This window comes from Panthera leo, chromosome F3 (assembly GCF_018350215.1).
Source record: "Panthera leo isolate Ple1 chromosome F3, P.leo_Ple1_pat1.1, whole genome shotgun sequence".
In the NCBI taxonomy this organism is placed as follows: domain Eukaryota; kingdom Metazoa; phylum Chordata; class Mammalia; order Carnivora; family Felidae; genus Panthera; species Panthera leo.
This window is the reverse complement of record NC_056696.1, coordinates 32,242,257-32,256,910: the sequence shown is the minus strand read 5'-3', so window position 1 is coordinate 32,256,910 and position 14,654 is coordinate 32,242,257. Positions and strand designations below refer to the sequence as shown.

Here is a 14,654-nt window from a genome sequence, read left to right as displayed (position 1 = left end):
AGACATCACTCTATTTAACTGGTACTAAGACTTCCAGGAACCTCAACTCTGGAACATCTGTGAGCCTAATAAAAAACTAAAGCAAATGCAGTAAAAGCCTGAAGCTAGTTTGAAATAGATGTCATTAAAGTTATGCATTTTATCTCTATACAAACAGAGAATATTTAAATTAATACTACATTTAATACTTATCAGGTTTCCCTTGGCAACTGTGCAGGAATGGTTGAGAGAAAGGAAGAGGAAAAAAGTAACATCAATTTGGCAGATTCAAGAAGTTACCATGGAGAAGATAGATGAAACAAAAAGGAAGACAACATTATCACCACGAAAAAAACAGAATAAGAGCATGCAATGTGGAAGCACTCAGTACTACAAACCACAAAATTTCAGAAGCATCACTGAAGGAGAAGACAGCCAAACTGTGAATGAAGACAGTGCAGCAGCCTGGCAATATTCAGGGAAAAGAGTGGTTGAGTTCTACCTGCATCATCCCCCTGAGGCATGTCAGAGAGTGAGAGAGTGCAGGCACGGGGAGAGGAGCAAAGAGAGAGAGAGGATCTTAAGCTGGCTCCATACTCAGCACAGAGCCTGACATGGGACTTGATCCCATAACCCTGGGATCATGACCTGAGCCAAAATTCAACTAACTGAGCCAGTCAGTCACCCCGAGGCATGTCATTTTTATCACAGACTATAACAACCATGTGTCTATTTGCTTACCACTGCATGCTCAATACCTAGAACAAGACAAGCATTCAGTCAATGAATCATGGATAACCATATTGATGCCACATCACAAAAAAGTGTTAAAAATTATGACAAATTTTTTCTAGTGGAAAATGAAATGTATCGATTGCATTTTGAAAAGTCACTACTGGGATAAGCCACTATCTGAGGGCAATAGAAAGTAGGACCATAAGGGTGCCTGGGTAACTCAGTCTGTTAAACATTTGACTTTGGCACAGGTCATGATTTCACCATTCATGAATTCGAGCTCCACACTGGGCTCTGTGCTGACAGCTCAGAGCCTGGAGCCTGCTTCAGATTCTGTGTCTCCTGCTGTCTCTGCCCCTCTCCCACTCTTACTCTTTCTCTCTCTCTCTCAAAAATAAATAAACATTAAAAAAAAATTTTTTTTAAGAAAGTAGGACCAGAGAGAGTTATTTACTTCAAGAACAAAAATGCACTGATGCAGACTACTACCCTGATTCTCAATAAGCAAAAAGTGAGAATTGTGTTCAGCATTATTTACTTAAGGAAGAGTTGTATTTCTCCCTCTCAACTAATCTATTTGGAAGCATTTGTTTTGTTGCTATTCAAACTCTTCTGTTGGGATAAATGTAGTGGAAAAATAGACACATAGTGGACATTTATATGAGTGTATCACAAATGAAGAGAACACAGGAGATGCTTTAAGAAAATCTTTGAAAGTCATCTTCTATTCGGTGTAACCAGAGGATGCTAAAAACTTAAGAGTCTAATAAGTAGCAATTGGAAATATTCTGCTTCTTTTAACCATAAAAGGCTGTATGGGATTTAGACTTTTAATTTTTAAGTGTAGCATTAAGATTTTTAAGAGAAGCTCTTGTCAAATTAACACACATCAAGAACAACCATAAAGCTAGATAAAATACGGAAACAAAAAGTCAGTCATTTGAAGATACAGAAGACAGCCAAATAGCCAGACCAGGAAAGTCAAAATCCTAGAAAAGAGGGAAACAAACTGAAAAATATCAGACATTCTCCACAAATTTTTCCACTCAGGGAATTTGCCATTTTCAAACTAAGAGATAAGGGCACAGCCTAATGCAGTGGCCAAGAGCTTTTAGCACTCTCATGAGGATGGGAATACAAAAATTAAGATTCAAGAGAAGTATGACAGCCAGGATCACAGAAGAGAATCACAGAGAAATTAGTATAATATTCCACAAGGATTTTGCCTCAAGAAAATTTCTGAATCCTAAGACTTTGAGGGAATGGTGTAAGGAAGAAGACCATTAACAGTAAAAAAAAAAAAAAAAAAAAAAAAAAAGCAAACAAACAAAAAACCACACACACACATGCACACACACCTCAAACTTGTTAAGGTGTCTAAAGGATACATAGAGATTTAGGCAGTCTTATGAAGCTAAACAGACAAAAATAGGAGCTCAGAGTCTGAAATGGAAAAAGAATTCTGGACAGTATGTCAGTTTTCAAGTAGACATTTTTAAATAACTATACTCTAGGTTAAAGGCTACAACAGTGATATGTCATCCCTCACAAAACTTTAAACCCAGCTTCCAACCATCAAAAAGACTGATAAGAATCAATGTAACCTGTCTCTACTTAAATAAGGGCAAGAAGAAATTTTTAAAAATTTATTTCTCTTTGGAGGAAGATAACATCATCCAGTGCCTCTAAAAGTTTCATATACAATGTCCAGCATTAAATTAAAAAATGTACTGGACCAAATGATTAAAAAGCAAACTAAAAATAAACAGTAGAAATAGATACTCAGATGATTCATTTTTGAAGTTATCATTTTAATAAGTTAAAATAAGTTGATTACATTAATGAATCTACTCCTGAAATCATTGTTGCACTATATGCTAACTTGGATGTAAATTTAAAAAAATAGAGTAAAAAATTTTAAAAATAATAATAAAAAATAAAAAATAAAATAAGTTGATTAATATATCCAAGAATATCAAGGGAATGGTGCAGAAATAGGTAAATACAGAGAATTTTATTAGAGAATTGAAGACATGTAAAAATAAAAATAAAATAAAATACAATTTAAGAAATAAAGTACTATATATATATATGTACATATATGTATATGTGTGTATATATATATATATATATATATATATATATATATATACGATTAGCAACAAATTAGACATAATAGAAGAGATGATCAGTGAACTAGAAGATAGGTCAGAAGAAATTATACAGATTAAAACAGGTAAAAAGAAAGGAAAATAAAGAAAATTATACAATGGACTTGTAAAACATGGTAAAACAATCAAAATATGCAGTTTCAATGGAGAAGAGAAAGAAAATGGGCAAAAATTGTATTTGAAGAGGCACTGTCTGAGAAATTTTCCAAAATTGTTGAAAGACAATAAGCCACCAATCAAAAAGCTCAAAAAATCTCAAGTATGGGGCGCCTGGGTGGCGCAGTCGGTTAAGCGTCCGACTTCAGCCAGGTCACGATCTCGCGGTCCGTGAGTTCGAGCCCCGCGTCAGGCTCTGGGCTGACAGCTCGGAGCCTGGAGCCTGTTTCCGATTCTGTGTCTCCCTCTCTCTCTGCCCCTCCCCCGTTCATGCTCTGTCTCTCTCTGTCCCAAAAATAAATAAAAAAAAAAAAAAAAAAAAAAAAATCTCAAGTAGGACAAATATAAGGAAAATAATATCTAGACATATCAGAATAAAACTGTTGAAATTAGAGAAGAAGGAAGAAAACTTAAAAGCAGAGGAAGAGGGAGAGAGGCATAATTTTAAAGGAGTAACAATAAAAACCAATGGCTGACTCCTCAAAAGAAAATATGGAAGACAGAAGACCATGGAACAAAGTTTTTAAATTTTAAGAGAGTAACACCAACCAAAAAAGTTATATCCAGTTAAAATGTCCTTCAAGGCAAACCATAAGAAACTCTTAAAAACTGAGAATAAACTAAGGGTTAATGGGGAGGTGGGAGGGAGGGGAAAGTGGATGATGGGCATTGAGGAGGGCACCTGTTGGGATGAGCACGGTGTGTTGTATGGAAACCAATTTGACAATAAATTTCATATAAAAAAATAAATAAATAAAATAAAAATAAAATGTCCTTCAAAAGTGAAGGTGAAATAAAGACATTTTCAGACACACAAAAACTCCTTAATAAATCCATGTTTATGATGTTTTCTTATTGTTTTCCTCCCTGTCCCATTTTACTTACTGTATTACCAGTTATTATAAAAGGATATAACTCAGAAACAGCCATATGGAAGAGATGCATAGAGCAAGGTTTATGGGAAGGGTACAGAGCTTCCATGATGTCTGGGTGCTCCACTTCCCCCCATTTTCACATGTTTGCCAACCCAGAAGTTTATCAACTCATGCTGTTCAAGAGTTTTTATAGCACTTAATCAGTAGCTGCCCTTCATTTCCTCTTCCTGGAGGTCAGGGGGTGGGTCTGAAAGTTCCAATACTCTAATCACTTGGTCTTTCTGGTGACCAGCTCCATCTCAAGGCTATCTGGAGACCCCATGTTAAGTTGTCTCATTAGCATAAACTCAAGTGTGCTCAAAAGGATTTCTAATGCATGACAAAAGACTATCCTATCACTCAGGAATTTCCAAGGGTCTTAGGAACTCTGTGCCAGAAACTTGAGACAAAGACCATATACATTTGTTACACCATACTAGCAATGCAGCTACCTCTTACCTATCAGATGAAGCTGTTACTTTAAACTGTGAAGACTGCATCCATAGGGAGAGCAATGCACTTCATGCCTCTCTCACATACACATTTCTCCAATTCCTTAACCAGAGCTGATATTTATATTCAGTTGGTACCACCAGTGAAGTTGTACTGGTTTCTTATAACTGGAATCTATTTTTATTAGGTTAGCATCTGCTCTGATTGATTGGTGTCTGCCTGAATAATAACTAGAGTCAGATCATTGTCTATAAGTCTATGGTCAGGAAAACAGAAACCACTGCTTTTTGGGCAGGAAAGTATTTATAAAACTTTTGAAAGTGTGGAAGAGGGCAATGGACAGTGAAAGTCATCAGTTATATTTGGAAATCAGAAAGTTTCAGGAATTACATGAAACTGACATCAATCATCTCAACAGCCTGTTACACCAAAACATGGTGTTCAGTAGAAAGCCTAGAAACCACTGCAAAATCTCATACCTGATGTCGCTGAAGACCACACGCCTACCTGCTGAGACTGAGCCATAATGATTTCTACTGTCTTCCACCTTCCACAATCTAGCATGAATAACTCTTACTGTAAGAATCAAAACCCAAACCCTGATGACAAGGGAGTTTAGGAAATGCAGTTTCCAAAATTCTGGCCACTGTAGCATCATACAATGTCTGGAACCTCTAGAGATTCCCTGAGAGCTAATTGCAAACTTAAAACAAGAAGAGAAGGATTACGGTTTCTAATAATTTTAAGATTTTGCTATCTTATGTTGTACAGAAATACGGAGAGTAAGTGTTAAAATGAATTCTAAAGGCATTAGAGCAAGAAAGGAAGAGTATAATTTTAGATGCTCACTGAATTTACTGATATTGATATTGAAATAGACAGGATAGACCAGGTTATGCTGAGGCAACAAACAACTTGAAAATCTCAGTGGTTTTAAAAGTACTTTGTTTAAAAAACAAACATTATTTCTTCTTCACACTACATATCTACTATAGAGCACTAAGGGAAATTTACTCATTAAAGACACTCAAGGACCCATACTGATGGAGACCATCTTGACGCATGATTCCATGTATGCAGAAACAGGGAAAAGATATTATGATGAATCACATGTAGTTCTCAAAACTTCTGCTGAAAGGATACATGTTACTTCAGTTCATAGTTCATTGGCAAAGCAAGTTGCATAGTGTAGGGTGAATATCAATATTATTTTGGATTTATCCTGTGCAAACTGCCCTCCAAACTCCTAAATTATGTCCCTCAACATAGGTCCCTTGTCCATAATTATGTCCCTTGACAGTACTATTAAAAAGTTAAGTCAGTTACTGTCTTTGGTGCTAACTGGAAACACTACATTTGAACTGAACTACCTTATATCAGAAGAGATACGATCCTGGATTGGCAGAGAGCAGGTAGATACACTTAACATCTGAAGTAGCATTGGGAAGGAAGAAGTTCCTGAGAGTCAGGGATATGACAGGATCTGTATAAGAGATTCCAAGTCCACTTTTCTAATCAGCTATATGCATTAGAAGCTCAGGCCTGTTGCATTCATCCAGGTACAGATGGATCCAAGAATTGTGGTCACCCATTTCCTTTCAAGGCAGTGACTTCATCCATTAGTGCATGTCAATGTATTCATTTCCTAGGGCTACTGTAACAAATTACCATAAATTGGATGGTTTAAAACAAGAGATATCTATTCTCTTACAGTACTGAAGGCCAGAAATCCAAAATTAAGATGCCAATGTTTCTAGGGGGGAACCTTCCTTGCCTTTTCCAGCTTCTGGTGTCTTCCAGCAGTCCTTGGCTTATAGACCCATTTTCCAATCCCTGTCTCTGTCTTCACATTGTCTCCATTGTGTCTCTGTGTGTCCAAATCTCTCTCACCTTTCTAATATAAAAGTAGCAGTCATTATATTTAGAACCTACCCTCCAAAACCAGACAAAGACGCTACTAAAAAGGAGTACTACAGACCAATTTCCCTGATGAACATGGATGCAAAAATTCTCAACAAGACACTAGCCAACCAGATCCAAAAATACATTAAAAGAATTATTCTCCAAATCAAGTGGGACTTATTCCCGGGATGCAGGGCTGGTTCAATATCCACATATCAATCAATATGATACATCACATTAATAAAACAAAGGATAAGAACTACATGATCCTCTCAATAGATGCTGAAAAGCATTTGATAAAATACAGCAGCCTTTCTTGATAAAAACCCTCAAGAAAGTAGGGGTAGGGAAAGAAAGTAAGGTAGGGGTAGCCTCAGCAATCAGACAACACAAAGAAATAAAAGGCATTCAAATCAGCCAGGAGGAAGTCAAACCTTCACTCTTCACAGATGACATGGAACTCTACAAGGAAAACCCAAAAGATTCCACCAAAAAACTGCTAGAACTGATCCATGAATTCAGCAAAGTTGCATGATATAAAATCAACGCACAGAAATCAATTGCATTCCTATACACCAACAATGAAGCGACAGAAAGAGAAATCAAGGAATCGATCCCATTTACAGTTGCACAAAAACCCATAAAATACCTAGGAATAAATCTAACCAAGAGGTGAAAAATCTATACACTGAAAACTATAGAAAGCTTATGAAAGAAATTGAAGAAGACACAAAAAAATGGAAAAAGATTCCATGCTCCTGGATAGGAAGAATAAATATTGTTAAAATGTTGATACTACCCAAAGCAATCTACATATTCAATGCAATCCCTATCAAAGTAACATGAACATTCTTCACAGAGCTAGAACAAATAATCCTAAAATGTGTATGGAACCAGAAAAGACCCCGAATAGCCAAAGCAATCTTGAAAAAGAAAACCAAGGCAGGAGGCGTCACAATCCCAGACTTCAAGCTGTACTACAAAGCTGTAATCATCAAGACAGTATGGTACTGGCCCAAGAACAGACACTCAGATCAATGGAACAGAATAGAGAACCCAGAAATGGACCCACAAATGTATGGCCAACTAATCTTTGGCAAAGCAGGAAAGGATATCCAAAGGAATAAGGACAGTCTCCTCAGCAAGTAGTGCTGGGAAAACTTGGCAGTGACATGCAGAAGAATGAACCTGGACCACTTTCTTACACCGTACACAAAAACAAACTCAAAATGGAATGAAGACCTCAATGTAAGACATGAAGCCATCAAAATCCTAGAGGAGAAAGCAGGCAAAAACCTCTTTGACCTCAGCTGCAGCAACTTCTTACTTGACATGTCTCTGGAGGCTAGGAAAACAAAAGCAAAAAAGAACTATTGGGACCTCATCAAAATAAAAAGTTTTTACACAGTGAAAGAAACAGTCAGCAAAACTAAAAAGCAACGGAATGGGAAAAGATCTTTGCAAATGACATATCAGATAAAGAGTTAGTATCCAAAATCTATAAAGAATTTATCAAAATCAACACCCAAAAAACAAATAATCCAGTGAAGAAATGGGCAAAAGACATGAATAGACACTTTTCCAAAGACGACATCCAGATGGCTAACAGACACATGAAAAGTGCTCAACATCACTCATCATCAGGAAAATACAAATGAAAACCATGATGGAATACCATCTCACACCTGTCAGAATGGCTAAAATTAACAACTTAGGCAACAACAGATGTTGGTGAGGATGCGGAGAAAGAGGAACACTTTTGCACTATTGATGGGAATGCAACAGCCACTCTGGAAAACAGTATGGACGTTCCTCAAAAAATTAAAAATAGAACTACCCTATGACCCAGCAATTGCACTACTAGGTATTTATCCAAGGGATACAGGTATGGTATTTCGAAGGGGCACATGCACCTCAATGTTTATAGCAGTACTATCAACAATAGCCAAAGTATGGAAAGAGCCCAAATGTCCATCAATGGATGAATGGATAAAGAAGAGGTGATATATATATATATATATATATATATATATATATATATATATATTTACACACACACACACACTAATGGAATACTACTCAGCAATCAAAATGAATGAAATCTTGCCATCTGTAGCTACGTGGATGGAACTAGAGTCTATTATGCAAAGCAAAATCAGTCGGTCAGAGAAAGACAAATATGACTTCATACATATGTGGAATTTAAGATACAAAACAGATGAACATAAGGGAAGGGAAGCAAAAATAATATAAAAACGGAGAGGGAGACAGACCATAAGAGACTCTTAAATACAGAGAACAAACTGAAGAGTGCTAGAGGGGTGTTGGGTGTGGGGGATGGCTAAATGGGTGAGGGGCATTAAGGAAGATGCTTGATGGGATGAGTACTGGGTGTTATATGTAAGTGATGAATCACTAAATTCTATTGTTGAAATCAGTAATTGTAAAGTTACTTGTCTGAAACTGCTGTCAAACCAATAAGACCACATTTATGTATCCATCGATTTCAGGACTGTTGGTAACCTGGGCATATTTTCCCCCAAATAACCTTGTCTCCTTGTGTCACAAGGCCCAACTCACTTACGTTCACTTCAATGACAGTACCTTTCGTAAGAACACCCAAAAATGTATATAGTGAGGATGAGGGATTCTCTTTTATACCAACTATTGGCAGGCACAAGGTGGCTTTCAATTCAGGATGTGTTACATGGACCTTTTTGAAAAGTAAGCCCACTGGCCTAATGAATTTTTCATATTTAGGTGGTTTTAGAGTAAAGCCATCTCCAACAAAGCCGACTTTAGTAACCATCCTCTTCCATGCTTTCTTCTTTCTCTTTCCTGTTTGAATAACTTTTAATACTTCCGTTTCTCCCTGGGCACGAACTTTGAGCAAAGGACTTCCCATTTTGCCGCTTTCTCTTTTCATTTTTGTTTAATCATGTTGGGAAGTACTTTAGCTTGGGACTGTCCCTCCCTGTCCAGTACATATTCAGGTACTGCTCCTTGTGGAGTCTTTTCATCATTCTTCTGCTTGGTGTTTCTCTTTTCATGCATCTTGATAGTCTTTTTCATTTGTATTTTCTCAGGATGGCGTTGTTTATGGTGGAACTTAGCTTTCAGACCAATCATCGTTTTTGCCTTCTTTGAATGTTGATGAGCCTCTCAACCTTCTTTCTTTCTCTTTTTCTCATGGTAATCTAAATGATAGCCACAGTGCTTCCGGTGTAACTCAACATGATCATTTTGTGGCTTGGTGATAGCGGCAGAGCCCCCTGGTGCAGCTACAGGGGCGCGAAGAAACTCTCAATTTTCTGGTCTTACAGACCCGCGAGCTCACTCCAAGCAACCCGCGATGGGAAAGAGTTCTAAAACGACCGACTCCAAAGAAAGCATGACACATCAGTTCTGAACCCAGGTTTTTTAGAGAGCTCTCAGGACTTCTTAAGTATTAGGGCTGGAACTGATGTAATTTTTCCATACAGGTCACACAGCCAGCTCAGAGTCAAGGCAAGGAGATATACAGAGCATAAATACTAGCATGTTCATTAGGGCCTATGAAAGCTTCGGCCTACTACACTTGCCTTCCTTCCCACAACTGTGACTGGAGGGATGGGTTAATGGGGTCAAGCTGTCAAAGAACTTTGAGGCTTTAGTGTTAGATAGAGCCATCTAGGATGATGGAAGTTGTTATGAAGAGAAGACACGAGCCAAAATCTTCAAGAATGAGGGGAGTAACCTTAAGATGTGAAGATACAGCAATGAGGATAGTCAGATAGTATCAATTCCAGAGAAAGGAGTGTTACATAAGGATGGAAAAGTGAAGGTCTAGAACATGGATGGCACTAGCAGAATGTTGATTGCTACAGGGCTCTTTTTATGGAAATGTGAGAAGCAGCAGCCTCCATTCAAGTAATCTTTCCAAACTTATTATAAGCAGTATTACTTGTCTTTGCTGCAAAAGGAAGTAAAATACTTTTACAAGGTTTCAGAGAAAGCACTGATCAGAATCCCTCCAAGGACTTAAGAATGCTTCTTTAAGTAATTGTCACATAAGCATGGTAGTGTGGCCCTCAAAGCAGTTAGAGTCTGATTTAGGGAGCAAAACTTGGAAAAGAAAACCTAAATACACCAGTAATTGTACTTGGCTTCAGTAAATAGTACTTAAGAAAATAATTAAGTAACTCCAGGCAAATGATATATAAAACAAAACAAAACTCCATAAGGTAGTTGATTAACACACAAAAAGAAACATTTAATTTTTTTAATGTTTGTTTATTTTTGAGAGAGACAGAGACAGAGACAGAGACAGAGCATGAGTGGAGAAGGAGCAGAGACAGAGGGAGACAGAATCTGAAGCAGGCTGTAGGCGCTGAGCTGTCAGCACACAGCCTGATGCGGGGCTCAAACTCACACACTGCAAGATCATGACCTGAGCCAAGGGCAGACACTTAACCGACTGAGCCACCCAGTCGCCCCCAAAAAGAAACATTTAAAAAATTGGCTCCCTTCTCATACATACTCACAGTTTAATATAAAAAACCTTTTTATATTGTAAAAAATGAAAGGTAATATGAGGATCAAAATATAAACTTTTCCTATTAAACATCATTTAGACTTACCAAACCTTTACCAATTAAATGTACTCACCAAAAACTACATGCCTCTCGTCAGCCAAAAAGAACAAAAACAAAAGAAGAAGAGGACACATTCTTCTCGGAGGCTGACTGAACCTCAAAGATAGTGCTGAGCAGGGTCAGGCTATGCACGCTAAGAAAATCAGAAAGAAAAAAAGGCAACTTTTAAATACTTGCAAGAAGGAGGCGGTCCCATTTATGGGCTGATAAAATGTCTTTCTCCATAGCTGGGTGTCAAAATAGCCGCGACTGGAAGGAAATCCCCACAGAGGAGGGTTTCTCTAGGTGAGAGCCAGGTTTCAGTTAAGCCAAGACTTGAAGGTGAGTTCCCAGTCATAGTTTGAAATTATTCGAGAGTTTGTTTAATCTGTGGACTAGAAGTTCCTAAACATGCAGTGAAGTTATTTGGAAAGAGGTGGGAAGTAAAGTTTAAGACTAGGCCAAGGACAAGAAACTTAGGTGTTGATTAATGAAAACAGGGATGAGGGGCCCCTGGATAGCTCAGTTGTTTAGGCAACCGACTTCGGCTTGGGTCATGATCTCGCAGTTTGTGAGTTTTGAACCCCGCGTTGGGCTCTGTGCTGACAGCTCAGAGCCTGGAGCCTGCTTCGGATTCTGTGTCTCCCTCTGTCTCTGCTCCTTCCCCACTCATGCTCTGTCTCTCTCTCTGCCCCTCCCCTGCTCACGCTCTGTGTCTGTCTCTCAATAATAAATAAACATTTTTTAAAAAATGAAAACAGGGATGAGCAACAAGGTGAGTTTAATCCTTACAGTCTCTCTGAGGATGGCAGGCACCTGACAGGCACCTGGCTCACCATGCAGGCAGGCATCTCCCCAACCCCATCCAGGTCACCATGTAGCACCCCGAGCTTTGGGCACACCTCACTCAGCTTAAACTCCTGTTACTCCCCAGCAGCTCCCATTTCTGTTTACTAGGTGTCTATTCTCCCTGATGACCACAGTTCCTGATCTTCAGAAAAAGGTATTTTGGACATATAACCCATAGTTTTTATATTCTAGATTGCTTTTCTCTAAACGTTAATCATACATTTCTCATGGTGCTTAAAATGCCCTTATAAGAATTTCTCTGCAGATCCAGAATAATTGGCAAAGAAGTCACTGACGGTGGTAGACTATACATAACTTGGGTCTGGATGTTATAGGAGTCCTTTGCAGAATTCCCTTTGCTATTTGAAATGTAAGTTTATTCTATCTGTAAAGGCAAATTCAATTTCAATACAAAAATAGAATTATTTTCTAGGTGCAAACTTACTATCTCTTTGATGCCCCCTACTGTGGTATCCTGTTAACCACAGAAATATATCAAAACCTGGAAGCAATCAGCAAAGTTTTAGGTTTCTAGAAGAATGCCTTTCAAAACCTGGCTCATTCTTCTTAAAACAACAAAAAAAAAATCTTTACTTAGTTCTCTGGGTTATAAAATGTGTGGTTTTTTTGTGAAAAACCCTGCAAAAGAGTTTCAATCAAAAGTCAGAAGCTTGTTAAACCTTTTTTTCTTGAGTCTTAGTGTACAGTACATTAAAATGCATAAGAACAGGCAACAGATGAAGCTTTGTTCTTGAACAACCCCCTGGATGTCTGCAGACTTGATACTTAAAATTACCTTAATTCAAGGTTGGAAAGACTTTCTTCTTGTTTCAAAGCCCTTCCATATCAGCCTCTTACCAACATGTCTTAAGATGATATGATGACAAATGCAATAGAAACCAAGGAGGGTGGGGGTAATTAGCATTTCAAAGCAATTTCTCTTTCTAAAGAGCCTAAAATTTTTAAATAAAATGTTATTTTAAGACAAATTATCAGGGTCTCAAAAATTCTTGACACTGACCAAGAAACTTATTCTCCAAAAATTTGGGGGAAAAACTCAGAAAGTGTTCTGACTTCATTTAAAACGTATTATTATTTTAGGGATGCCTGGGTGGCTCAATCAGTTGAACATCTGACTTCAGCTCAAGTCATGGTCTCGTGGGTTGGAGCCCTGCGTCCAGCTCTGCACTGACAGCTCAGAGCCTGGAGCCTGCTTCAGGTTCTGTGTCTCCCTCTCTCTCTCTGCCCCTCCCTTGCCTGCTCTCTCTCTCTCTCTCACTTTCTGTATTATTATTATTATTATTATTTTATATGCCTCAGATCCACCAAGATTTTGAAATAAATTTAATCATATAACATTGATTATGGCCGTGCTATACTTCAGAAGAATTTATACAAATGTGGAATGTGGCTCAGTATCTTTGTTGCCACATAATATTAAGATTGTTTTCAATAATAACAATTTTGTGGTTTGTAATACTCCCTTGGCAGTTTTGCCTAGCTTCCCATAAAAAAAAATAAAATTTATTGTTGCCAAAAGTTTAGTAGTATCTTATATAGAAAAGGAATTTTGAAGTAACTTAGTAACTCCCAACTACAAATAAGCTACTTAGCAGTCAGTAGATAGTGGGTTTCTGAGAACTGGAAATATTTTTTTTCTGGTGAGTAGTAAAGCAGTCATTCAAATTTGGATATAAATAGGAAAATGTAGTTTTTTCCAAACCTGAAACTTGTCATATTTTTCTTGGTGGTGAGAGGGAAGGACTAAATATTCTCTACCACTTAAAATAATTTTGAAGCTAATTTTTTTGGTGCTTTCAAAGAAACGCTACAGAGAAAGGTTGCATGATTGAGCTTAATGCTACAATGAGGAAAATGCAAATCAGCAAAGAATACTCCACCTCACTAAAAGCTAGAAATCCAAGTCAGACCTAGGGCAGCATGACGCAGGCTTAGGAAATCTGTTCTGGCATCATATAAGGACATGTTGGATGTAAAGGATCAGTGTGGGGCCCTATTTCTGCCTGCAATTTAGTGGATTCTCAAGAATTTGTGTGGTTGGAATTGAAATCCTGTTTAGAAAGGTTAACAGATTTAGGATTGTTTCCTCTAGGGAAGAGAAGAAGCAATCTCATGTCCTATAGTCTTAGATTCTTTTGTGTAGCATTTTACAGTTTACATATTGCTTCCAAATGCATTATCTCATTTTGATCATGACTAAGGTATTCACCAAACAGGTTAGATAAAAACAAAATAAAAATGACTTTTTCTGTTTTTTTTAGGTTTTATTTTAATTCCAGTATAGTTAACACATAGTGTCATATTAGTCTCAGGTGTACAACACAGTGATTCAACATTTCCATACATCACCCAATACTCATTACAACACATGCACTCCTTAATCCCCATCACCTATTTTACCCATCCCCCACCCCCCCGCAACTTCCCTTCTAGTAACCATAACTTTGTTCTCTACAGTTAGAGACTGCTTCTTGATTTCTCTGTCTCTCTCTCTCTTATTTTTTCCCCCTTTGTGTTGTTTCTTAAATCCTACATGTAAGTGAAATCATATGGTATTTGTCTTTTTCTGACTTATATCACTTATTATTATACTCTCTAGCTCCACCCAAGTCATTGCAAATGGCAAGATTTTATTCTTTTTTATGGCTGAGGAATATTCCATTATATATATATATCCATTATGTCCAATAAATATTCCATTATCTATATCTATCTATCTATCTATCTATCTATCACTTCTTCTTTATCCATTCATCTATCTATGGACACTTGAGCTACTTCCATAATTTGGCTATTGTAAATAATGTTGCTAGAAATATAGGGGTGCCTATATCCTTTCAAATTACTGTTTTCCTATTCTT

The 14,654-nt window shown here is 37.5% G+C and overlaps 1 protein-coding gene and 1 pseudogene across 2 annotated transcripts in view; both read right to left on the bottom strand.

The window, feature by feature from the left end:
* KCNH1 (potassium voltage-gated channel subfamily H member 1) overlaps positions 1–14,654 on the bottom strand; it is a 462,687-nt gene that overhangs the window by 422,222 nt on the left and 25,811 nt on the right. Inside the window, exon 4 of one of the 2 annotated variants that reach the window (XM_042926295.1) lies at positions 10,958–11,077. The exons of the other annotated variant lie outside the window; for it this stretch is intronic. Within the exon in view, the coding sequence (XP_042782229.1) occupies positions 10,958–11,018 (61 nt within the window). The 5' untranslated portion in view covers positions 11,019–11,077. The remainder of the gene's footprint in view (positions 1–10,957; positions 11,078–14,654) is intronic. 2 annotated transcript variants of the gene reach the window in all.
* Positions 8,780–9,979, bottom strand: LOC122212370 (annotated as a pseudogene).